Source organism: Hoplias malabaricus, chromosome 1 (assembly GCF_029633855.1).
Source record: "Hoplias malabaricus isolate fHopMal1 chromosome 1, fHopMal1.hap1, whole genome shotgun sequence".
Taxonomy (NCBI): domain Eukaryota; kingdom Metazoa; phylum Chordata; class Actinopteri; order Characiformes; family Erythrinidae; genus Hoplias; species Hoplias malabaricus.
The window spans coordinates 27252501-27278871 of record NC_089800.1 but is presented as its reverse complement, the minus strand read 5'-3'; the positions used below and the strand labels follow the sequence as shown (position 1 = coordinate 27278871).

The 26371-nt window shown below is 40.2% G+C and overlaps 1 protein-coding gene across 5 annotated transcripts in view; it reads left to right on the top strand.

Moving 5' to 3' along the window:
* frya (furry homolog a (Drosophila)) overlaps positions 1-26371 on the top strand; it is a 92975-nt gene that overhangs the window by 22074 nt on the left and 44530 nt on the right. For all 5 annotated transcript variants that reach the window (XM_066661077.1, XM_066661059.1, XM_066661050.1 and 2 more), the window contains exons 2-20: positions 6819-7009; positions 12161-12214; positions 12712-12851; positions 13680-13770; positions 14317-14396; positions 14514-14594; positions 16845-17013; positions 17388-17480; positions 18662-18760; positions 19285-19386; positions 19628-19731; positions 20863-20971; positions 21832-21918; positions 22060-22231; positions 22734-22866; positions 22996-23103; positions 24729-24984; positions 25464-25646; positions 26106-26189. In XM_066661077.1, coding sequence (XP_066517174.1) covers positions 6890-7009; positions 12161-12214; positions 12712-12851; positions 13680-13770; positions 14317-14396; positions 14514-14594; positions 16845-17013; positions 17388-17480; positions 18662-18760; positions 19285-19386; positions 19628-19731; positions 20863-20971; positions 21832-21918; positions 22060-22231; positions 22734-22866; positions 22996-23103; positions 24729-24984; positions 25464-25646; positions 26106-26189 — 2265 coding nt within the window. In that variant the 5' untranslated portion in view covers positions 6819-6889. The remainder of the gene's footprint in view (positions 1-6818; positions 7010-12160; positions 12215-12711; positions 12852-13679; positions 13771-14316; positions 14397-14513; positions 14595-16844; positions 17014-17387; positions 17481-18661; positions 18761-19284; positions 19387-19627; positions 19732-20862; positions 20972-21831; positions 21919-22059; positions 22232-22733; positions 22867-22995; positions 23104-24728; positions 24985-25463; positions 25647-26105; positions 26190-26371) is intronic.

Sequence of the window (26371 nt, the reverse complement as noted above, 5' to 3'; positions counted from 1 at the left end):
GGGATTAAAAATGATAAATTTTGATTTATCAAAATTTCATTGAAAATGTCCCGCCTCCTTCTTCATTTCTCTCCGATTACACCATTTGACCCGTGTTTATGGGAGTCTGCAAAGAATAGGATAAATGGATCATAACTCACACAACAAGAGAAATAAGGGCAGTGATGAAATATGGTCAAGTTTGAATAGAGAAAAAAGAGAACAGAGTGAAAACAGCTAAAATCCAGAGCTTCTGCTTCTTGCTCCTCACTCCTGGGCTCTAGTACTGATTTGAGATGTGGCTTATTCTCTTTTAAAATGACAGGGGCTGAAATGAGCCATTCTCAACAGGGCTGTTTAGATGGGGAGAACACTGCTGTAGGGTTTGTTCCTTATTTTATTTTTACTAAAGCTTATCACAGGCATTTCATTAAAACAACACTAGGTAAGATTTGGTATTTTATTCTCTGGGCTCCTTCTACAGTTTAAAAATGTAAGTTAGTGTTTACAGCACTGTCCTGAAATCAAGTGGGATGGAGGGTGTCATTTCCTACCCTCCTTCAAAATTTACATAATATAGTTTCTGCAGTGCTGGGCCTGTTTAGTGAAGCCAGAGGCTCTGTACTACCTATTACAGGTGTGTTGATCATCACAATAATTTTGAGGCTGTAGATTTTAAGGTTAAAAATACCCCCAAGTGTTGCTTTAAGGCCCCAGATCTGTGTTAACCTGTAAAAAGGGGATAGAATACGTTCTCTGTAAGAATCTCCATGAGACCTGCGTAAGTTTGTTCTGTCTGATGACGTGCTATTAGCTATAATACCTCTTTTCTTTTGGTCCATGTTTCTACACTACAGCATTTTGTAAAGTGCCAGAACCTGTATATAAACCTTTCATGAGATTATTTTAAACTGTTTATCAAACCAGTTTTGGTCAGTCATGAAGCTGGCACAGTGTGAATAGATGGGATGTTACTTCCATATTAGTTAACTAAAATAGCCTCATAGCTCCAGTGCAAAGCTAAAGACATTATAAGCAGACACAAACATGTCTTGTCTGCTTGACAACATTTGTGGTGAGAGGAATAATGTGTGAATTTTATTCTTCTGACTGATCACACTCAGGGCGTGCTGACTCTGTTGTCCCAGATGAGCTCCTTTTTCCCCCTCCTTTTCTCTGAATCACTCAGACCACTAAAACATTTTTCAATATTTTTCAGTCTGATGCTTTAATCCCTCCATTTCAGACTGAGCTGTAATCTCTCTCTTCTCTTTCTCTCTCTGCTCTATTTCTCTCTCTCTCTCTCTCTCTCTCTCTCTCTCTCTCTCTCTCTCTTTCTCTCTCTCTCCCTTTTGTCATGCTCACAGGTGAAAAGTCTTTCTCACATCAATTGAATAGACTTGAGTATATTTTTTAACAAATTGTCCACTTTAGTGTTGCCAATATTTATGTTAAGATCTACTGTCTTTAGCTACGCAACATACTTTTGTCCAATGTGTTAGATAGTGGAGGCATAATGCAGGACAATGGCTGTACAATGTTTTGGATGGATCTGGACTTTGCTTTATTCATTCACTTTAAGCAGGCTGACAATTACACACAAGGGGGTGCCATTAGTCACAAAGTTGCAGCAAGTTGCAGCGACTTTGTTTTGACACTTTGTCCTTGTTCCGATGAGAACTCCAGACCTTTCCTCAGCCTGTTTTCAGCAAATTCTCCACTCTTCATTAGCACCTTATTCTGTTACAAGAGTCATAATGGATGATTGTGAATGTTGTGAGAAAGGCATTTGTGTGTCTGTGTGTGTGTGTGTGTGTGTGTGTGTGTGAGTGAGATCTCTTTGTTGCTCTCTGCTGTTTGCATGAAGAAATGGTGATTGTTCTCTAGAATCTCAGGTTTTGGTGCTGAGTTCTTACCACAACACCCAAAAACACGTACACACTTAAAACTGGAGCCTACCCTGAATCACTGGGCTCAAGGTGGGAACACACCCTGGATGGGCGTTCACAGGGCCAATCACACTCACACACTCACACCTATGAACGCCTTTGAGTCACTAGTCCACCTACCAACGTGTGTATTTCGATCATCAGATGAAACTGGAGCACCCGGAGGAAACCCATGCGGACACGGGGAGAACACACCAAACTCGTCACAGACAGTCACCCGGAGCGGGGCTGAAACACACAACTCCAGGACCCTTTTGCTTTTGCTACACAATTAGCATATGGATGGGTTATTAACATATTAATGTGGTATTAACTCTCCACTACATTCTTCAGTGGATTCAGGTTACAGTGGAGGATCTCAGGGGGAACTGGAGCTTTGCACATGGTTGGGCATTTGTTAGGTTACTACTCATACTACACAAACTGTTCAGGGTAGTCTGCTGAAGGTGCAAAAGTGTTGCTTTAAAGGGTGTATTTAAGCAAGATGGCCACATGCACTTTGACACAATGTGGCTAAATATGCCTCCCATAACTCACCTCACAGACACATTTGAAGTCAGGAGGAAAAACTATGCTAAGACTGTTATAGCGGCCTGCTTAGAGATGCTAAATGACAAAGTTGATCCCAGAATAAAGGAGATTTTTGGACTTCCAGTTGATTAATGATGCTGGAAGATCTCCTGTAAAAATATTTATAGAGTGAACAGTTAATAGTAACATCAAACACCATTTACAGTGCAGGAAGATATTTTTAAATGAATGCTTTTCCCATGCTTGTTCTTCGGTCCCTGATGTATGAATCTGGAGATAACACAACATGCTCTGTTTGATACTCTGTGTGTGTGTGTGTGTGTGTGTGTGTGTGTGTGTGTGTGTGCGTGCGTGTGTGTGTTCTTGCTCTGTGCTATGGTCCTCTGGGAGCTGCTGCATTCAGAGCTCTGATGTAATGCACTGTCTGAGCCAGCCTCTTGTTTGCAGAATCACATGTAGCATCTTGAGTTGCTTCAGTAACACACTCACACACACACACACACACACACACACACACACTCACTCACAAAGCTGAAAAAATCTTTTTTGATTTAATATTTAATAGTTACATTTTATAAATAAATACATACATCTCCCCAAAACACCATTTTGTCGTATGGAAGGATACACATTCCAAAGTCTCCAATTGTCCAATTGTTCTAGTTTTTTCAGCCATAGATCACAAATTTTCTGCTGTGGATACTCTTGGATTGAGCTGTAAATATTTAAATATTTCATCTTGAGTGAAAAACTCAAGTTTCTCTGTTTCTCGGTTTCTATGCAGAGTTTTAACCGAACCTGCTCTGCCTTCTGAACACAGCTATTACCTCTTAGTGGCTCCAGTCAGCTAACAGAACTAGCCTGGTTTCTGTTCTTCATCTAACAGACCAGAGCCTCTGTCAAGGCTTGCATTTTACATTGCTCTCTAATGGTGAGTCTTTTTTATTTCATACTTACAGTACTTAAATGAGATGGTGTAACAGTAGATAAGCTACTTTGAATATAATAAATAGACCTGCCCTGGGAAATGAACTGATACATCACACTGGTAAATTAATTTATTTTACACTTTTAAAATGTGTACTACTCTCATTAAGATTTCCTAGAATGGAAGTTGTGTAATGTTGTTTCTCTGTGGATTGTCAGAAACTGAACAGCTTATCTTGTGTATGTGTGTGTGTGTGTGTGTGTGTGTGTGAGAGAGAGTTACAGCGAGGTGTTTACACTGCTGGTAGGAGGCGGTGGGCTGGGTTGATGTGTCAGTATAGTGTGTACTCAGTGTTAAATATAGCCAGGCTGCTATGCCACTGTAGCATGTCACTCCTCCACACTTGCCCAGGCCTCCAGCTAAAAATTCCAGTCTGACCTTCACTCCTGGAAGCCTCCGCTCGATCCCACTCATACAGAGGGTCTTTCAGAGGGACCAGTCAGTGGGAAAACAAGACGCAGTGGATTTCAGCTTCATCCTGAGTGACCGGTAGTGTTCTGTAGAGCTCGACTGGGAATTCAGAGCGATGGAAGTGGCGTCTCGGGGCAGAGGAACTGCTGACTGCTGCAGGAATGTTTGATAAGGAACTTGTGAATCAGCATGGACACTGTACAACGCTGTCCCACCATGGATGGCACCGCTGTGTGCTGGAGCAAAGCGAGTGTGGTCAGCTTCATCAAGGGCCTGGGTATGTGCTCTCAGAGAGAGAGAGAGAGAGAGAGAGAGAGAGAGATTACAGCTCAGATGAGATTTACTCAACAATGCGTGCATCTTAACAGCCTTAATTTTTAATGTAATAACATAAATATCATGAGTGTATTGCATTGATTATAGAGTTATTTTATTGATTTATTGGAACTTAATAGCAGTGCTTTTATTAACAATATGAGTGCTGTCAAACATATGCTGTCATAGCTTGCATCTTCTTGCTTTTGTTGCATTAATACCTAAACAAACTGCAACCACATGAACATTTGCATACTCAGATTTATTTAGAAAACTTAAAATGAACCAAACAGTCTATCTGAGCAAGAGTTATCAAACGTCTGCAGATGACTTTAGAAACCTATGACGTAGACGCATTAAACATTTAGATTTTAGAAACTAGGTCTGATTCTGTTTGGATTAGCGCTGAAGCATTTATTTCCTTGAGATCACAGATGCAGTGAGGTGAATATAGTGCAGATATTTTACAGCAGTAACTCAGCATCACTGTGCCATTCTGCTCTGCTCCTACGAGGAGTGAAAAATACAGCATTGACACATTAAAATATTAGTCAAATCTAATTGTCTATCTGATGTTGTTTTATTACTTTTCATCACTTTTCTCTTTAGGCAGTTTTATGCAAATGCTTCAAAGACATAAACATGGCCTCTTTCTGTCGACACTACTGCAGTTTTTCTGTTTACTGGCTGTTTAACCCATTTGAAGAAAAACCTTCTGCTGAAATTATGAGCTTCATATTCTCAGTGGACACAACAATTTGATAAATTTGTTATTTGGGAAAAATTTGTAAATCATATATATATATATATATATATATAAACACCATGAAATATTGATTAAATAATTTGACTGAAACACTTCTCCCTACTTGTTATACCGACTAATGTTATTATCCCACTGATGAATCAGTAAGGCTTTATACCATTCTCCTTCAGTAGTACAGTTGCTCCTGTGTGTGTGTGTGTGTGTGTGTGTGTGTATGTATGTGTGTGTGTGTGTGTGTGTGTGTGTGTGTATGTATGTGTGTGTGTGTGTGTGTGTGTGTGTGTGTGTGTGTGTAAGAGAGAGAGAGAAATGTTGGAGTTGGGTGGACATGGCGCAGGATCATTATAAGTTGATATTGGGCTAGAGATTACACACCTTAAGACCTTGCTGTACGGCAGTGTCCTCATTTTTAGGAAGTCAGGATGACTTTCTGAATTCAGTCAAGTTCTGGCTCTGAAAGTTTGTACGTGGTTATAATTCACTAATATCTTTGGGACGAGTCGAAGTGGTTAATCATCCAGTACCTTGACCTCGCTAATCAAATCCTCACAGCAGTGTTTCAGTATACAGAGTAAAGGCTTCCCTAAAGAGCAGAGTAACCTCTGTAGCAAAAACAACAACAACATCCTATCCTGAACAAACATCCTATTCAAACTTTACATTGCTGAAAAAACAGTGGATTCAGCAGGCATTCAGAAATTACACTGATATCATGGAAATAATTGTGTTATAATTTTGAATCGGTTGGAACTAGCCAGCTTTATTTATTTTACATTATGCTGAATTACACAGTCATGCAAAAGTTGTTCTGAGCCAGTTCTTTAGAACTGTCCACTAAATAAGAATTGTTTTGGCCTATTACACTGAGGAATTTATTATTTCCCAGAAGAGGGAAAAAAAAATTGGCTCTGGAAATCAAACCTCCCAGCCCTAAGTGCTGAATCCCATGTCTGGTGGCCTTTATTTACCATTTAGAAGATAAGCAGATATGGAGATGTATCTGTTCACAGTGAGTGCTTTCATCATGTTGGATGTCTTATCTGTTGCAACAAAAGTAGTTGCTCCTCATGAAATCGCCATGCTGTTGTTCGCAGGGGAAAAGAGAAGTCTTCAATCACTGGCTTTCCAGCTCCCAGTTTATTGAGGGGTCTGTGATGGGCTGGTTTTCTCTGTACCGGCAGCACAAGTATGGCCTGTGTTGCGGTAAAAAACCCTTACATCAGCCTCTACATGGTCTAAACCTTCAGTTTTACTACAGGGTGATGATGTCATGTATCAGTGGCAAAAAGAGGAACACTCTAGGCGTCTCACTTCCTTTTTCTGTGCTAAGATAAGAGCAATGGAGGGTTTGTTCAGAGAAGGAGACGTGGGAGATGACAGAATGTCTAAAACAGTGGGCTGAGCAACAGATTTCTTTTCTGATTAACACATGCTTTATTATGTCATTTCCTCATATTTGAAGCAGAACAACAGCAGAGTCATTTTGTTTCTCATTTCGTATTTCATTTGAATAAATCCTATGAGTTTGGGGACTCCCAGAGGAAGAATGAAACCAGTCCTTATTGGCTCAGAAGACTTAATGGTGATTCTCCTAAAATTCCTGAGGAGGATCAATTCCATCAAACAAACAAAAAAAAGGCACACGGGATAATTCTGGTTCAAAATGATAATATTGATATTACAGAAATGTGAGATCATAGGCATTTTTTCCTCAGGAGAATTATCTGAGCAGTAGAAGTTTTTGTCTTTACTACTGAACTGGTTTTGGTTTAAGAGAAGCTCTCTGCTTTGATTTCTCTGCTATGGAGTTTCACTTCACTCATTCACCAAAAACAACAGTTCTTTTCATAGAAGGTACTTGTGTGTGTGTTTTTAACAGCTTCTCCTGGATACAGTAAGCCCCCAGTGGCCCCAGTATACTGTGCCCAGAGAGAGAAAGGACCCCCAGCCATGATGCCCATCAGCGTGGATCCTGAGAGCAGGCCGGGCGAGTATGTGCTTAAAAGCCTCTTCGCCAACTTCGCCACACACTCGGAACGCAAGATACGGATAGTCATGGCCGAGCCGCTGGTGAGTAAAGCTTCCATTTAAACTTCTTGAGCAGTGTTTCTGGAAGAGGCCTACACTCAACGGACACTTTGTCTGAAACCCCTGTTTTGTTCCCCTCTCTGTTAGAACAGCACAATTAGTGAATGTAGCTTATCCCTTAATGCACAGTTAGTGGTAGTCTTCCTCTAGCCCCTCATTAGTGGTCAATGACTTAATGGAATTACACCTAAACAAATTATTTTATAAACACTTGTTGTTCAGTTGTTTGTGTTTAGTTCTGTTGAAGTTTTTGCCACTTTCTCCTTTCCTCCTCTGAGTTGTTAATGTCTTAGGGTCAACCCCTAATCATCACATGTGCTGTAGTTAAACACAGCATTACAATCAGTATTTCTCCAACAAAGCCATTGTGCAAAAATTAGTCTGAGGAAAGCTGTCCAACGGCATTTAATTGCCAGACCGCAGACAAGCCTCACACTGCTCATACTGTGCTGCTTTACAACATCGAGAAGCATTGGCTTTTCACAGAAAAGGGATTTGCCTGTTCACCAGTGGTTAAAACTGAAACTGCATGGATTAAAATAGAAATCTGATGATGCTATCTTTCAGTCTCATCACATCCTGTATGATGTCATCTGCTTAAATTGTTTGTTCCCACGGTAGTGGGCATGAAAATAGGAGAAATCATTTGTGTATTTAACTAATGTGTAGAGGAATAGCACTGAGCATGAAGGCATAAAAGAGTCATTTCACATCTGCCTTCACTTAAAGTTTAACAAGAGAAAAAGGTAGACTTTGGTGCACTAAATGTACACTGATCAGCCATAACATTAAACAGATTTTCTTGTTTCTAAAATCACTGTCCATTTTATCAGCTCCGTTGACCATAGAAGAAAACCCTTTTACACTGGTCAGGACCTCTCCAACACCCTATAGATTTTTGTGGCGGATCATTCTCAGTGCTTTAGTGACACTGACATGGTGGTGGCTGTGTTTTGTTGGTACAAGCGGATCACCCTGATAGAAGACCACTGCATGCAGAAAAGCACGAAATAAACCATTTCTGTTTCAGCTTTGTCAGTATACTGGTGCAGTTCTGAACAGTTTGATTCCTTTCTCACTTTACTGTGCACTAGATAGACCCACACAACCTTCAATCAGTCCATCACAGTGCCCACCAGCAGCGGCTCAAATGTCCCTCCGCTGCTTATGTGACCACTGGCCTCAGAGAGGTATGGGGCATAGACCTGCCAGGAATGTCCGATAAAGCCAAGGCACAAAAACAGATGTCTGACAGAATCGAATTGAGGTGAACGGAGGTCATTGAGCCGGCTCGGAGGCAGCAGCTGTTCCGGTTGGACAGAGCTGTTGCAGGCTGGGGTTAGCAGAGCTGGCAGTGGACGCTGACAAGGGATAAAGTCACGCAAACATGAAATGAGTTAGGTTTCTCCTCACTGACCCAACACCGAGATTGATACTGGATGGACAGAATGGGTAAAATGTCCATTAAAATGTTAATAGATATATTTTGCTTGTTTTTGCTGATTGTAAGCCAAATATAATACTGATCTATGAAATCCATCTGTTCAGCCTACAGCAGTTTAGTCCTGTCCACTCTTATTGAGCCTTCATCATGGATTGCTTTCTAGATGTGACACAACACAGCCAAGGCACCCAGTCAGATCAGAGATTATTTACATATATCAGCCAAAAGACACAGTAGCCAAATTCCATCTGTTTTGACTATTAATATTCAGGAATGAAATCCTTGCTGCCTAGCTAACCAAGCAAGCAGTTGTTGTGAGGTGATCCTGAGTTGTTTTAACCGTGGAGGTGCAGCTAGGAGAGGCAGGGGAGGCCGTGCCTGACGTGTTATATTCCAATAAAAAATGATAGTAATGGAACAGAACATTCCAAAAGAAGCAAACTTCCTTCCAATTTTGTGTTCCACCTTAAATGGTGCTGCTGCAATATTTGGATGCATTGAGGTGCCAGTAAATGCTGTGATATTTAAGGTGGAATAAAAATTTAAGACCAAAGCCAAGCTTGTTTTTAGTAATCAGATCAATGAACCAGAAAACTTGGCCAAACAGTCGTTTCAACGTGTAAAGACTCTGATTCTGTCTTTTACCTTCTTTGCTAATGTGAGTGTAACTGAGCTCTTTGGCTCCATGTTAAAGCCTTGCCCGTTGAGTGTGCTGTTGGGCCCATTCTGATTGGCTGACTGAGTGACTGAGGTGGAAGGCTATTTGCTTGGTTTGCATTTCACAAGCATTTTGTCAAAGAACAAGCGCACGATGCCAGATAATGAAAAAAAAACAAAAACAAAAACAAAAAAATATATATATATATATAAATAAATAAAAAACGCAGGGAGGCACTGTTTCCCCCCTTTAACATTTAAATTTTGGCATTTTTCTTTCATTGTTTTGAAATACACACATGCACATACACACAAACACAACTCTTGACCAGGGTGGAGCAAGATAGGAACAAAACAAATCAGTGACAGGAGCACATGGGAAGTTCTACAAGGAAACAAGAGTGACAAAAACTAAAACGGATGGTAAATGAGAGCAAAATACACCAAGATGTTACAAAATACACAGGGCAGGAGCAGAACATGGCATTGGCACAGTTGCTGCATGATCACATAAAATGTTTATTTAAATTCGGAAATGAGTTTTCATCTAAATAAAGACACTCATAAAGCAGTAAAACCTAGTGTAAATGATATATCAATAGAGGTCTATGAAACAAAATTTGAATTATGAGCTCAAACTTGCATGTATGATTGGGAAATTTAAATTCAGACTTAGAACCATGTTGCATTTTGCATACTGAATTTCATTTTAATATAATAATATGCTTTCTTAAGAAACAGCCATTATCTCTGTCGCAATAACAAGGGCGTGCGAGTGCCAGAGTATTTATGACGCTCCCATCCTACAACACACATCATTGTCCAGAAGGATAAGACTGTGTAATTTATCTGTTTTCCTTTGTGCTGAATGAGTGAATATCTGAACTTAATTGGGAACAAGGCCATCGTGAGACAGAGATGCTCGAAAATTGAACAGGTTCATCCTTGGTCCATATATTTGCACAAAGTAATAATGAAAATTGGGCTTAGGTCTAATACACAGACTGTACTGAACCATCTCAAAAACCAGTGAATAAAACATGACTCAAATGTAGAATGTGATGTTAAATATAAGAAACAACATTACCTAATCCAATCAAGTTATAGAGAATTTAAGTATGTAATCTGTTGGGGCTTATATATGTGTAAATGTGGCTCTGTTTGTCCAGTGCCTAACTCGCCCTTGACCTCACTATACGTCACTGGTTGTAATAGGTCTTTAAATACTCAGAAGTCTGGACTCTTCTGTAGGGTATCTAAACAATTATTAGCTTATTATTACCAACAGACAGAGAAATATGCTCACATATGTGCACTGTGAAGGTATGTTTGCAGGGAGGTGATAATCTCAGGCAGGTTACTAGCACAGGCAGCTAGCACTTAAAGAAAGATTACTTTATATAGAGTGTTTAGAGCTCCTACAAGTCCTTCACAACTACTACATCATGCCCTGATCCCTACTTCTGCTCTAGTCTGAAGTTTATTGGCCACCTACTTCAATCACCCTACAACTACTGCAGCAAAATCATATTCTGAAAGAGTAGCTTTTCCTTCTTGTTGTCCAAAGTTGTCCAAAGAAATTCTGAAGTGATTAGTGATGATGACTACAGAGATGTGGAATATGAAAACAGCACGAGACATGGTGTAGGATTAGACCTAGAGGTTATGACCCTGATTTTCTTTATCACAGCATTCCAACCTTCATCAACCCATTCCAGACCTCACCTGCAAACATGCCAAGAAAGTTCAAAAGGTAGGAGGCCCAGAGGTGGAAGAGTTATTGCCAAAAGTTTGTCAACATCAGCTAATCCAAAACTCCTTCTGAACTCAGAGGGAGTCAAGTGTAATCAGTAGTTTGTCCACCTTTGCTGCATGAGTAGCTTCTACTCTTCTAGGATGTTATAAGACTTGGTGTTGGCACATTTCTATGAGGATTGAATGTTAGTGAGGTCTGGTGCTCATGTTTGAAAATGGGTTGTAGATCATAACAGCCACTCCTGCTCATCCAAACATCCCAAATGTATCACTTGTTGAACTTGTAGAACCAGACAGTGCAGTAAAAAAAAGTCAAGCAGTTCTTGTAATGTTTTATAGATGCTGAGAAAGTTGTTTGCCCTTTTACTTTTAATAAAACACATTCTGTCTCAGGTACCTCTGATGGATAGTACATTCCTTTTATTTTCTGTTATGATAGTCATAAAAGGCCAGCGGAACAATAGCTACATTAACCTCATACAAAACTGCATTTCAGAAGAGGAAAAGGGTGCTGCACTTTCTTCAAGCACAAAATCAATTTTGCCTTCAGATGACTTTCAGCTGCAATATTTATGAGTCCAAATCTAAAAGGCTCCTTTAGTGCTCTGAAGGAGGGAGAACTGAATTTAACGGCTGTGTGCACGTCCTGTCTGGCTTAGATGACTCGTCGCGGCTCTTTGACTCGGCCCTGCCCAAAGCCAACACAGAAAAAACTGTTTGATTGGAGTCTGGAAACAACATGACCTCCTTTGTGTGTGTTTGCCTATCAGACGAAAAAGCAAGACCTGGGCTGATGATAAAAGAGAAGCTAATGTCAGCTTTGTTTACTCAGACGCCGTAAAGCGGGGATGTTTGGTGCACACTGTCAGGTGGCGGGTTAATGAAATGCAACAGAAAACATTTCAAATGTACACAATTTACCCCTCAACCTGATTGTAGTCGGCCATCTCGTATCTTTGGGTCCTGACATGTGTTTTTTAGTTTTGCACTGGGGCTATGATACCAGCGAGTCATACCTCATCCACTAACATTGCACATGTGGTTTCTGGAACTTACTCTGAATTTAATGAAAAATGGACAAATTGAAATGCTGCAATATTCTCTTCATTGTCTTGTAAAATGCCTAGCGCCTATTTCTAATGGGTCTGGGCTGTATTTAAGTTTAGGTTTAACAGGGAAAGGTTTACAGACGTCCATAAAGTTTGCTAAGCTAGAGAAGTGAATGTTTTATGACTGATTGTTCACCAGGTTTATAATGATGTGTTTGGTTTTTACAGGAGAAGCCGTTAACAAAGTCACTGCAGAGAGGAGAGGACCCACAGTTTGACCAAGTATGTGTCCAGCTGAAGTCATATCTCTCTCTTTTTGTGTGTGTGTGTGTGTGTTTGTCTTTGTGTGTGTGTAAATGTCAGTACACAGGAGCCGTTCAGACTGACCTGCTGAGCCAAAGATTAATCAGCTTCTATGTATTATTGAAATGGTTATAGATCAGTCTGGCCTTGCCATAGAGACATTAGACTAAAGATGGAGCTGATGTGGAACAGTGAGGTTTTATACTTGGATTATGATCCCAAAGTCATGTAGAATAGAGTGGATACGTGAATGGTAGTTTGATTTATGAACAAGACAAAAAAGAAAGTGAGGATTTGATGGCAGCCATGTGAGGTTTAATGTGGTCAGATCCTTTAGCTGACATTTGGCATTAGGTATGGAACCCTTCAGCTCCTCCATTTCCATTTTGCTCCACTTCATGCTTTTCTGTGGAGAATATACAAGATGTATGAGAACTCTTTAAGATTGGTTGTGTAAAATCTTTTTTCTTTTGCAGTTAATCAGTACTATGAGTTCTTTGTCAGAGTACTGTCTTCCCTCTATCCTCCGGACGCTGTTTGACTGGTACAAGAGACAGAATGGAGAGGAGGATGAGTCCCACGAGTACAGACCACGTTCCAACACAAAGTCCAAAAAGTGAGACTCTCTATTGTGCTTTTTTTTTTTCTTGCAAAGCATCTCAATGTGATCCAGCTCAAAATTAGGTGAATGAAGTGATATGCAAGCATGCCCTGCTGTAGCCTTTCACCACTTCACAAACACATTTCATCTCAGTCTCTCTCTCATTATTTAATCATTGATAGCCTCACATCTTGATTTTCGATGTGGATTGTGCAGTTACTGCACTGTTAGGTCTATATTATTTACACGGTATTTACGTTGTATTGGTTTTATTTTAGTAATCTAGATATCAAAGTATATTGGGGGGTATGTGTAGGTCATATGCAAATACTACACCATTTTGTATAAGGGACCTGAGCAGTTTATATGATCCTCTATGCCCTTAGAAACAATCTATATAACTTTATAAATCCTGATGGAAATTTCATTAAATATTACTGATAGACAACACAATGGTTGCTTTAATGTTTAGGACCATTGGGGTCTTTTAACTAGTGCCAGAGAAATGAAATGCTTTGAAAAGTACATGAAAGTCCATTTCACAGTGTATTTGTGTACTGGCAGAACAGCAGTGTAGTCGCCTTATTACAGTTTTCACCTACTCTCTGGGCAAATTGACTCAACAGTGAAAATAGCCCGGTGACATCAGACACACGGCCCAGCGCTGAGTCACTGAGCTCAGACTCAGACTCGAGGGCAAAGCCACGTTCCCCACTGATAAATGATATTTTAATCTGTGATTGAGGATGAGAGCGTTAGGATGAACATAGCTCACATAATCTCTTCCTCCCTCCCTCTCTCTCCCTCTCTTTCTGTTTGTGTGTTTCTGTTTCTCTCTCTCAGTGATGAACAGCAGAGGGATTATTTATTGGAGAGGAGAGATCTGGCCATTGACTTCATATTCTCTCTCGTTCTTATAGAAGTTCTCAAACAGGTACTGTTGGACAGGACACACAGTCAGACCAACACACACAAGTCACCATTAGCTTTTAACCATTCACTTGCACCATGTGGTACTGTATGGATAACAGTCAGGAATATTCCAGTCTAACCTTTAACCACTCCGCTCGGTTCTGCTGGAACCACATGTACTAATCGTTCATCAAATGTGCAGAAAAAGATTTTTATTATGATTGGAATTTGATGAAAAGCTATTGTGGTGGATAAAAACAAAACAAAAACAAAAACAAAACATCCTTTCCAGCCTTTTCCCCAAGTTTATGGCATATTTTACCATCAAAACTAACTTTAGCCTTTCAATACAGAACAGAAAGGATTAATATTGGCACTGTGCATTTAATAATTCATTTATGATTGTTTGTTTGAAATTGTTCAGACTGACTACAAAAATAATCAGTTGAATAGGAAAGTTCTAATGATCTCTCTCTCTGTCTCTCTCTCTCTCTCTCTCTCTCTCTCTCTCTCTCTCTCTCTCTCTCTCTCTCTCTCTCTCTCTCTCTCTCTCTCTCTCCATAACCAGATGCCTCTCCACCCTGTTCTCGACACTTTGGTCCATGAAGTCATTAACTTGGCTTTCAAGCACTTTAAATATAAAGAAGGGTAAAATCATGACACTAAAGGAAACATCATATGAAGTGACCTTTATTCTACCTGCAGACACGTCACTTTTTTCCCTATTAAATTCACTTTCTGCTGTGTGTTTATCTGTTATTGCAGGTACCATGGTCCCAACACTGCTAATATGCACATAGTGGCAGATCTCTATGCCGAGGTTATAGGAGTCTTAGCTCAGGCAAAGTAAGTACCTCTTGGCTGATAAAAGCCTCTTTTTTCAACATCGGTGTTGATCAGATAACTGAGGTAGTCAGTAAGCCTGTAATTTAGAGTTAAGACCCATCTCCTCCAAACTAGGACTGGAAATGCTCCTCTGTTTGTTTTAGTTTCTGAATCTTAGCAGCGGGGCATGAACCCTTGACGTAGAGGTCCGGATGGTTAACATTCAGCTTATGTTCGCCTCATTCCATCACACACTCGGCTGCTCTCCTGGACGTCTGTTGCCCTGCAGTTGCCATAGAACTGTTCCTCTGTGTATGTCTGCTTTATTTCCATTGAGTTTTTGACAGATTGGGAAGTATCCTGTTAACGGTCAGGTTTGGGTCGTTATAGAGGTATTAGAAGGCCTCATTTTGTTAAACTGTGAACCTGATGACAGTAGATGAAGGATTGTGTACACACACACACACACACACACACACATATTACACTGAGAATTGAAGTGAAAACATTGATTGTATTTTTTTTTGCAGTGGTGGGATATATTAGTCAGCAAGGGAAATGTGCATTTGACAGCATCAGGATGCACTATGTGTGATGCTCTGGGCAATGTTCTGCTGGAGAACTTTGGGACCTGACATTCATATAGATGTTATTTTGACACTTATCACCAACCCAAGCATTGTGTCTGACCACTTTATGGCAACAATTCTACTTGACAGCAGTGACCACTTTCAGCAGGTATTCTGCAAAAAAAAAAAAATGTTTAGGCATTGTTTGAGGAACAGGACAAAGTTCAGAGTGTGGATTTGCCTCCAGTTTCCCCAGATCTCAGTCCAGTTACGCATCTGTGGGTTGTGCTGGAAAATCAAGCCTGTTTCATGACTTAACTCACAGGACTCCAAGCAGCTGCTGCATTGGTACATGATACCACAGAATGCCCCGGCTGGTAATACATGTAACAATTAATTTGGAATTACTCAATTATTAAGACTCAATTATTAACGATCCTGCTACTCATAGGACGCTATGGTTGTTATTGTTGAAGTGCACACTGGGTAGTGATGTTACATGGGCGCAGTGGTAGTGGATGTCTTCTAAGGTTTTACTTTCACTTTCAGGATTCATTAATGAGGCAGAGGCAGCTAATGGTCAACTGAAGGTCAGCTAAAAGTTTGTTGGGAAATTTGGGAGCTCTGCATTACATTTTAGGCTACGCTTTAAACCAACAGCATCAGTCCAGTTTCCCAGCAGTTGTGATGCACTGAATTATTTAAATCCACACAGAGTGAAGTGACGAGAGCAGAGCCGGGGGCTTTTGGAGCTGTGTTCTCCTACATGCGGCTTCCCAAATTTTTCAACTTTTTTATTTTTGGGAAAGATGTGAAGCTAATATTAGAGTTTCTTTAAGGAAGCGTTCACTGCTTCCAACTTTAGTGCTGTGTGCAAACAATTAATGTCATCTACCCTTTTTTTTGGCTATGTATTTTAATAATTGAGAGTAATTCCACCATATTAAGGCTTAAAAGTGATACCAGCCGAGATTCCTTTTTGGAAGTCTTGTGAAGTTCATGCCTTAACAAGTCAGAGCTGTTTGGCAGCATGAGGCAGATTGGCATGTATACACACACACACACACACACACAGGAAGATGGGTTAATGTGGTCTTTAAAGAGGACCTCTGTGGTCTGTGTCTGCTTAATGTAAAAGTGAGCTTTAAATGTAGCCTTGTTGCAGTGTGTATGTAGGGTATAGATTGTGCTTCTTGACTTAAAATGACTTGCTTAAAGCTACTAGAAACATTGCTCCTCTTCAGTCCTTTAGATCGTCTTCTGGATTGAGTAGTGTACATTGTAAAGCACTTCATGTTTGCTATAGACATTATTTGTGCCATGGCTGACATAATTTAATACCTCCTTGTACTGATATGACAGAATATTTACACATCAGTTTACATGGGATTATTATAACCTTGGGTTATTTCTGCGGCTCGTTTTATAGCAGGTAAGCAATGCCTTATCATTTACTGACGCAAGAACATACAGCTTGTATAAATGATTGACGTGACTCATCCACGCACGGTCTTAATCACATTTCCCCACCCATTCATGTAAAACCTGTCCTGTCTGAATAGGTCTTCTCCCTAAATGAATTCTAAACCAGATAGGTGAATTATCCTACTGAGCTTGATCATATCTATCTTCATGTTATGGAGACACGGAGTGCAGTGAGTGGAGATGTGAAGCTGATTCTCTGTCTGTGTCCTGCACTCAGGTTCTCTGCAGTGAAGAAGAAGTTTCTGAGTGAGTTGAAGGAGCTACGTCAGAAGGAGCAGAGCCCATACGTGGTGCAGAGCACCATCAGCCTCATCATGGGACTCAAGTTCTTCAGGGTGAAGATGTACCCTGTGGAGGACTTTGAGGCTTCCTTCCAGTTCATGCAGGTGTGTGTTTGACTGGATGAGCTGTTCACACACACCGCTCTAGGCATGTGTGCTCAGTGCCCTATAGTGTTCACTGTTGTGTGTGTAAATGTGTGTTTCACTGCACGGATTGGGTTAGAAGCGGAGAACAAATTCCTTTGTGGCCAATATAGTGATTCTAATTCTAAAGTGATTCTAATATATATAGAGGGAGTAAGCAGTGGTTTTAAGTTGGCCTGAAATAAAACTTTCCATGTCTGTGTTACATTTTATAAGGTGTGTAATCCTATTGGCGTTGTGTTCTGAGAGTGGTGGTTGAGGTCACTTCTGTGTATAGATTCCAGAGCATGTGTGAAAGCTCGCTGTGTATTTCACACTCGTGTCCTCTGTTACAGGAGTGTGCTCAGTATTTCTTGGAAGTGAAAGACAAAGACATCAAGCATGCTCTGGCTGGACTCTTCGTGGAGATTCTGGTGCCTGTTGCAGCGGTGAGGACGTGAAGCGTTCGCCGAGGCCTGAGAGATTCTTAACTGTCCTGCTAATTGGTCACTAGGAGATGCTTTGTGTTTGATTCATATTCATTAGGAAACAACTGAAAAACTGAATGGCTACTTTATTGGAAACCTCTGCATTGTATCTGCCTTGATGTAAAAACCACCCTATTTATCAATGATCAGTTTTGTCCATGTATCTGCTGGATATCACTGCATATTGGCTGGATATGGTACCACATATTACATTCTAAATCATAGAGTGGTTTACTAATTATTTAATATCTGGACAATAGTGTTCTTGTGGTTTTGTGGTTGTGTTCAATGATGAAAGAGCTACATACGGTAGTTCTTTAAGGTAAGCAGGGAGGGGGAAGGGGGGAGTCCCAATAAATGGCCTATAAGTGGAAGTACAAGGACATAATATTTTTTATAAAATGGTGGATTAAGGATATAGAGAGATAAAAATAGGACAGCGCTTGTATAATATCCAGTATATTCAAATTAAGGGTGGCACGGTGGTGCAGCAGGTACTGTTGCAGTCACATAGCTCCAGGTGCCTGGAGGTTGTGGGTTCGATTCCCGCTCCGGGTGACTGTCTGTGAGGAGTTGGTGTGTTCTCCCTGTGTCTGCGTGGGTTTCCTCCGGGTGCTCCGGTTTCCTCCCACAGTCCAAAAACACACGTTCGTAGGTGGATTGGCGACTCAAAAGTGTCCGTAGGTCTGAGTGTGTGAGTGCATGTGTGAGTGTGTGTATTGCCCTGCGAAAAACTGGTGCCTCCTCCAAGGTGTATTCCTGCCTTGCGCCCAATGATTCCAGGTAGGCTCTGACCCTGAAGTGGATAAGAGTTACAGATAATGAATGAATGAGTGAATAAATATTCATATTAAGTGCTGAAGATCTTTTATCTGTGAGCTGAATAAATATACTGGATATACTGTATATATATTATACGTGCAGTCTGATTTTTAGTTCTCTTTAGTTTGTTTGTCATGGACTCAGCATGTGAGAAGGATTTAGGAGTACAGCATATTTTTTCTTGTTCTATAGAAATCAGGTAAAAATAATGGTAGTAAACGTGTTACTTTGTTTAAAATTAATCTAGATTTAATTAACCGTAACCAAAAATATATATTCATTAATCTTACCTCTCTTTTCTTTCTCTCTTTTGATTGCAGGCTGTGAAGAATGAGGTGAATGTCCCTTGCCTGAGGAACTTTGTTGAGAGCTTATATGATACAACGTTGGATCTGTCCACTAGAAAGAAACACTCTCTGGTCAGACATCAGTTATGTTTTTCAAATCCTCATCACTACTAGCCTTTTCTTTTACTAGCGTAGCTATTCATAGCGACAATATATAACTAGCCTCTGCTTTATTACATGGGCAGATTCATTTCCTGGACATAGTTTGCCTTTTCCTGTAAACCTACTTTTTGGAGATTGTACATGGTATTTTATGGACAGCAATGAAATTTTGATATCTTTAGTTTAAGGCCACCATGTAAGTGTAATGTTCTTTTGACATTATATATTTTGTACATTGGGAGTGATAAATTATGTAGCTTGAGTCAAGATAATTCCCCTGTAAAGCAAAGCAGTTCCACTCATCTCCAGAACGAGCAATCCGGATGAACAGACTTTCTCTCACTCATGTTTTTTAGCATCTTGGCAGGAGGAAAGTGAGCATCTTTCAGATATATGACTCAACTGTATCTGAACACTGATCTTTGTGTGTGTGTGTGTGTGTGTGTGCGTGTGTGTGTGTGTGTGTGTGTGTGTGTGTGTGTGTGTGTGTTCAGGCTCTGTACCCACTGGTGACTTGTTTGCTGTGTGTCAGTCAGAAGCAGCTCTTCCTCAACAGATGGCACATCTTCCTCAGCAACTGCCTCTCCAACCTGAAGGTACAGTAATGATGTGCTGTTTTAGCTTTTTTTAAATTTTTGTCATCACTGCATCACTGTCCGAAAAAAAACATTGTATTGCCATTTTCAACATCTTCATTGCTTGAGTCAGAGAGGTCAAAGTTTATGTTGCATATTTTCTATACACAAAAAAATCTGATTATTGATAATTATGTTGTGACAGTAATGCATATGCAATTTGCTGCTTTTACATTATACCAGTATCATGTCTGCATTACAGAGTAAGGATCCAAAGATGGCCCGAGTAGCTCTGGAGTCTCTATATCGCCTGCTGTGGGTCTATATGATCCGCATCAAGTGTGAGAGCAATACTGCTACACAGGGGTGAGTGTGTTCTTGTTCTGTGGAGTCTTACTGTAGCCACTAACTGCAGTTTAAAGCCATGAGGAAAAGTCTTGTTTCCCCAGAGAGCTGAGCAGGGGCAGAACCACAGGAAGCAGCTTTACGTCAGCAGGACGCCCCATGAATGCCAGCTTTCTTGATGAATTTTGGGCGGGCTTGAGCAATGAAATAAAACAACACCGGTTACACCACTCCACCCAGAGTGTTATACTGAAGAAAAAAAATATGAATCCTGGAGCTGTTTAACCTACAAACAGAATGTGTATTGACATTCATTGGCAATAGTTTTTATGCTGAAGGCCGTGCGTATTGACTATGTGTGGTTTAATTGACTGGAATTGTGTAACCAGATAAAATTCCATACAGTCCCACTGGCTGGAGAGTAAACATGCTAGGCTTCGGGGTGATTAGTGAAGGTTGGGTTAAGAGTGGGTGGAAGAGAGAGAGAGAGAGAGAGTGTGGTGGGTGGTGGGTGTAGGGTAGGAAATGTCCTCAGAGAATTCCAGACTTGTCCAACTTAGCCACAAACACAGCCTTATTTGGCAGCTGGATTTGGACACAAACTATTAACAGTGCCATTCTGGAACCGCATTGCATGTCAAAAGTTTGGAAACATCACCCTGTAAAATCATGCACACAATGCGTGACTACTGGATTAGAAGTACCTACCTCGTATCTACATTCCTTGTCCATTTTATCAGCTTCACTGACCATACAGGAGCATGTTGTAGTTCTATAATAACAGACTGTAGTCAATCTGTTTCTCTGCATACTTCCTTATACTCCATATAAACTTTATTTTACACAATATAGCAGGCCATGTCACTAGTCAAGTGGTTGCTATGGCAGCCTTTTACACTGCAGACTTTGTAATTCCAAACACCGAAGCAGTAGAAAAGGGGTCAGGCCAAGCATCAATTAACCCTGAAACCTCTCCTGAAATTAATGACAAGTTTGCTGAAATGGGACGAGCTGAAAATGTGATGAGGTGCTGTTTATAGCACATCTATCTGTGTCAGTGGGCTCTGACCTGTTGATGAAATGCTTCAGTGCATTATTATTGATTGTTTTCATAAAACAATTCATTTATAATTTCCCCTTTTCTTTCCACAGCCGTCTGAACAACATTGTCACCACTCTGTTCCCTAAAGGCTCCCGCAGTGTGGTCCCCAGAGACATGCCTCTCAATATCTTTGTCAAAATTATTCAGTTTATTGCACAGGTGAGCAGTGGAGCCTCCTGTAAACACACACACACACACACACACACACACACACACATATCAAAATGCTCTGTAATCAATCGTAAAGCTCCACTGCAGAACCAAACACGTGTATCAAAATTTATGTATCGCGTTATACCTACACAGCAAATTCTCCAGTGTTAAATCAACACTATTAGTATTAACTTAACACTGAGAGTGTCAAATTATTACACTAACAGTTTTGATTTAACACTAATAGTGCTGATTTAACACTGGTGAATTTTCTGGGTACCTAATGCTGTAATGAGTGGGTAATGACAGGGTGCATTCATTTGTTTGCCAGTGTACTCACTCTAAAATGAAGACATTTAAGAGTATTAACTGTTGCATGGTTCCTCCATTTTATTTACAGTCCTTTATTATTTATTTATACAGTCCTCTTATGTTAATGTTGTTTCTTGTACCAAAGAACAGCCATAGATTAATTTTACATGGCCATTTCGTCCTCTCTTTTTCCCCATACAGTTACACAGTCTGTTTATACACTCTGCCTTTAAGACTGATATATTTAAATTTGCTTTTTTTGGAGTGGATTACACATTTTAAAATCTGCTGAAACACTCCATATAACACCAGGTTCCTAGATATCACAAAAACAAAATTCAACGGCTGTTTGTTCTAGTTTCCTATATGGATTTCATGTATTGTAGAGTGAAAAATACATTCTGAAAAATTTATATTGTTCATATGCCAAACACTTTTTGGAAAGGAGCAAAGTAATTGTGTTTCAACAATATTTACCCTTAAATAGACATACATGTTTGATAATAGTCACTTCAAATGTCCTGTATTTCCTTATGTTCCCTTATCTGAAATAGGAAAGACTTGACTTTGCTATGAAGGAGGTCATCTATGACCTGCTGTGTGTTGGAAAACCTGCAAAAGCCTTTAGTCTTAATCCAGAGGTATGTGGATTCTAAAATGATGGCATAAATAAGCTCATTTTATACACCATTTAATGGTCAGATGTGATATTTAACAGCAGTCTATGTATAACAGAAAAGAGTAAATTATTTGTTTTTGGTCTTTGCATTTTTTGTTATTAGCGGATGAACATAGGTCTCAGAGCATTCCTGGTCATAGCCGACAAGCTACAACAGAAAGATGGAGAGCCACCGATGCCCAACACAGGAGCCACTCTTCCCTCAGGAAATACGCTGCGAGTCAAAAAGACCTACCTGAGCAAAACCCTCACAGAGGACGAGGCCAAACGTATAGGTGCATATGCATTGTATGCATTCTGATCAGGGATGATACTAGATTTTTAACTATACATTGAACCAGTTATTTTCTTTAGAAGACAACAATAAAACAACAGCCATATACACTTTATATTTCTAGTTCTGAATATAAAAACAATTTGGCTAGTGGAACATTTCTGTTGCTATGGAACCTTTTAAATCTCATGCAACAGTTTCTTAATTTTTAAGATCCCTTACATCATATGATTTTATTCAAATGGCAGTCGTATAATGAGGAATAATACAGAATGGTTAAAGATACAAAATCTAAAATACTGCGCAAATATTTTAGGCACCTTTGAAAACTAGTTTTAAAATTCATCAGAGCCTTAGGGCTCCAAAACTTTTGCACAATGCTCTGTGTGAACATACAAAATAAAACAGATCAAATCAGGAACTAAAATAATGAAACTTCAGCTTGCCTTTGGTTATTTATTCTTCTGCACTTCGTTTGTGTCTGCATGTGTTTTATTATGTAGGAATGTCCCTGTATTATTCCCAAGTGCGGAAAGCCATCGACAACATCCTGAGACATTTGGACAAAGAAGTGGGACGCTGTATGATGCTCACCAACTCCCAAATGCTCAATAAAGAGCCAGAGGACATGATTACGTGAGTTGACCACAAAAAACGACAGGTGTTATGGTGTGTTACTTTACCTGGTCTGGCTCTGAGTACTGTATCATAATCACATCATCTCTAGTTTAGAGTTATTTCTGTTATTTTTTTGTTCTTGTGCAGTGGTGAGAGGAAGCCAAAGATTGACCTGTTCAGGACGTGTGTGGCAGCCATCCCACGTATTCTCCCTGATGGCATGAGCAAACTGGAGCTCATTGACCTGCTTGCTCGGTGAGTGTGTGTATGTTTTTGTGAGTGTATATTGTTGTACATTTTCAGGTTAAAAATGTCCTGACCCTGACAGTAAACAAGCAAACAAACAAACAAAAAGTGTGGTTTAAAAGATGAAAATGACCCTTCAGTTTGATACCTGTTCAATAATAAAATAAAAGCCATTGCATGTCATACTGTAAGGGGTGCGTCATTGCATATCTATGAAGACACTATTAACCCTAAAGTGTATATATTTTGGAAAAACATATTCTGCCTTCTAGATGATGTCTTTTTCAACATGAATACAGCATGCAGCATATTTGTGTAACTGGAGATTGTCTGCATTCTACTGAAAAAAATGACAAAAAGACAGCAACAAAGATGTGTATGTTTCAAGATTTACAGCCATGTAAAGAGAGAGACAAAAATAGGTGTGTCAGAGAGTGAAAGAGAGAAACAGAGAGATAGCAAGGTACAAAGCTCTCTCAACCACTGGTCAGGTTTCTCAGAAGCTTCTGGGTAACATGAGCTCTTCCTGGCCTGCAGATGAATCGGTCGTCTCAGTGCAATCTGAGCAGTGAACTGTTCTAATTGAGCCTAATTCCTCATGTTTAAGCCATTAGGTCAGCCAGGCTCAGCTGACGCTTGTTGATCTTTCTGTGGAGTTTCGCCGCTGTATGTGCCGTAATGAGAGACCCAGGAGAAGCCTATTATTTACAAGTGTTGAAACATAAAGCACTGTTTAATGTCATGGAGATTCATGAGAAAATGGATTTCAGAAGGCAAGGCACTGTCCCAGCTCATGGTTACAGCTTTCCAGAGATTTGACTCAAAGCTTAAACATTCTGCTGAAGGATTTCCCTCGTTTGTTCATTTATAATTCAGTAATGCACTTGATGAAATTCAGCCAACAGCAGCACCTCTGTTCATTCTCTTGAAATTCAGTTTGTTAACAGTTAAACAAGGGATCAGTCTGGTTTCCTTTAAAATAGATATGAGGGTCGACTTGACACATCTGCAGAGCTACACTACCCGTCAGATAACTTTTCAACATTTTTAATTAATTATGGTGCAGTAGATTTACATAGTTTCCCAAAAGCAACTATCTGCTTGAAGCAGGTGTTTTTCTCAGATTTTGGTTCAATACAACCAAAAGCTGGAATGATTGCTGTGTTAATGTGGTTTGTTTTAATAAGTTTGAACATCGCTCTTTGAATCCTGGTGTACCAGATTAAAGGATCGAGTTCTGTCTACCACACTCTGGCTTGATTTTGTTAAAATATGGATACAACATGGAAAAACGGACCAAAGACCCCTTGAATCATTGATTTCTCTGTACAGACCTGCTTTGGTTTATATAAGGATGAATTTTTGCCCACCCACAACATGGATATCATCTGACTGGTTGCTTATAGACGAGATAGTTTCTATTTCAAATTGTGGCTATTACAAATTTTTACACTTGAGATACACAAGTTGTATTATATATTATTGTACTAAGGCTGTGTGTTAGTCTTTTCATTTTACACACACATACATATATATTCCAACTCAATTAAATAGCTTTATGCAACAATAAATTTCATTTCATTTCATCTGTTTGGCTAGTTATTGACCAGCAAGTCTCACCACTTTGTGTCCAGACTGACCATCCACATGGATGACGAGCTGCGGCTGATTGCCCAGAACTCTCTGCAGAGTCTGCTGGTGGACTTCTCGGACTGGAGGGAGGAGGTTCTGCTGGGCTTCAGCAGCTTCTTGCTGCGAGAGGTGCAGGACACCCACCAGACCCTTCTGGACTCCTCTATCAAACTGCTCCTCCAGCTTCTCACACAGTGGAAACTGGCCCTGCTCATGTCCAGCAAGAGCCTGGACACTGCTAAGATCTGCTCAGCTGAGGTACCGTATGGAGTGTTATATTTATCCCAGTCACCATATGGAGATCCATATCAACCTGTTTAGTGCTGAGTGCTATGTAATGCTGGACATGGTTTAGTCTGACGAGTATTTAGACCTTCAGATTACTTAATGGTAGTAATTTGGTTTTGGTGTGGAGGGTGGGTGGACAGTTGGACAAGGGCCCGATGTAAAATATTTGATAATAATTATTATCATGGTTCAAATGAAATTTTGCTTTCAATGTGCATTTTAAATATACAAGTTGATTAGAATTTGCGGTTTTTATTTGCGGGTCTTGTTTTTAATATATTTTCATTTGTTAGGAGTTTCATATTTATAAAATGCATATGGAACATATGCATGACACATTCCATTGTATAGAAACAAACCTATGTATGTGGTGTGTGTGGTGTGTTTGTGTGTGTGGTGTGTTTGTGTGTTTTTGTCTGTGTGTGTGTGTGTGTGTGTGTGTATGTTAGTTATTACAGGGGGGCTCCAGTTCCAGGCTCGTTCCCGAACGAGCTCCTCACTCTGCAGTGCTGCATGCTCTGGAGGGCTTAGCTCTAGTTCTTCTTTGCTCTTGTCACACTGCCACGCGGAAACTGGCCGTGGCCATCCTCAGAGAGGTCCGGCTCATCCTCCTGACCAATGGACATAATGAGGTCAGAAGTTCCTCTCACACACTGCAGGTCGTATCTGCACTAGTTTGTGCATCGGTGAAGGTGCAATTCAGCTATTGAGGTGCAGCATCATTCAGAAATAGATATGAAATGGTTCAATGTAGAGAAACCTAAGGCTCTGACTGCTGTACTGTGATGATGACAGAAAGACCGGGTCACTGTGTCTATAGCACAAATGTTGTCATGTTTTACGCCACAATAAAGAGTGTCACATGAAACTAGTCTGAATAAATTTGTTATATTATTCAGAATTACAGAAAAATCAGTGAACTTCTTCATTAAGCTTATTTTTTAGGCTCTACTTGTAATTACTGGCTGATTCTGTGGGGTGGGGATGTAAAGAAATGCAGTGGTTTTTGTGGTTTAGGAGAGTTTCCCAGTGTAAACACAGTCCTGCTTGTTTCTGAAAGCTGGTTTGTGGTGTGTTTGTGTATTGAGCAGGAGGATGAGCGACCTATGCTGGACGTGCTGGATCAAGTGGCCCCGGGGATCGTGGAGAGTTTCAGCGGTGTGGTCAGGGACTCGGTGAGTAGCCCTTTATGTATGGGCATGTTTTAGCGGCCTCTCCTGAGGCAGAGCCCAGACCAAACAGACGCAGCTTCTGTACAGCAACAAAGTCCCCTCTGTTTGGAGTCGTTATGTATTTGCATTCTGCTCCCGTTTAAAACACACACTGTCCTCAGAGATGCAGCAGACTAACATGGACA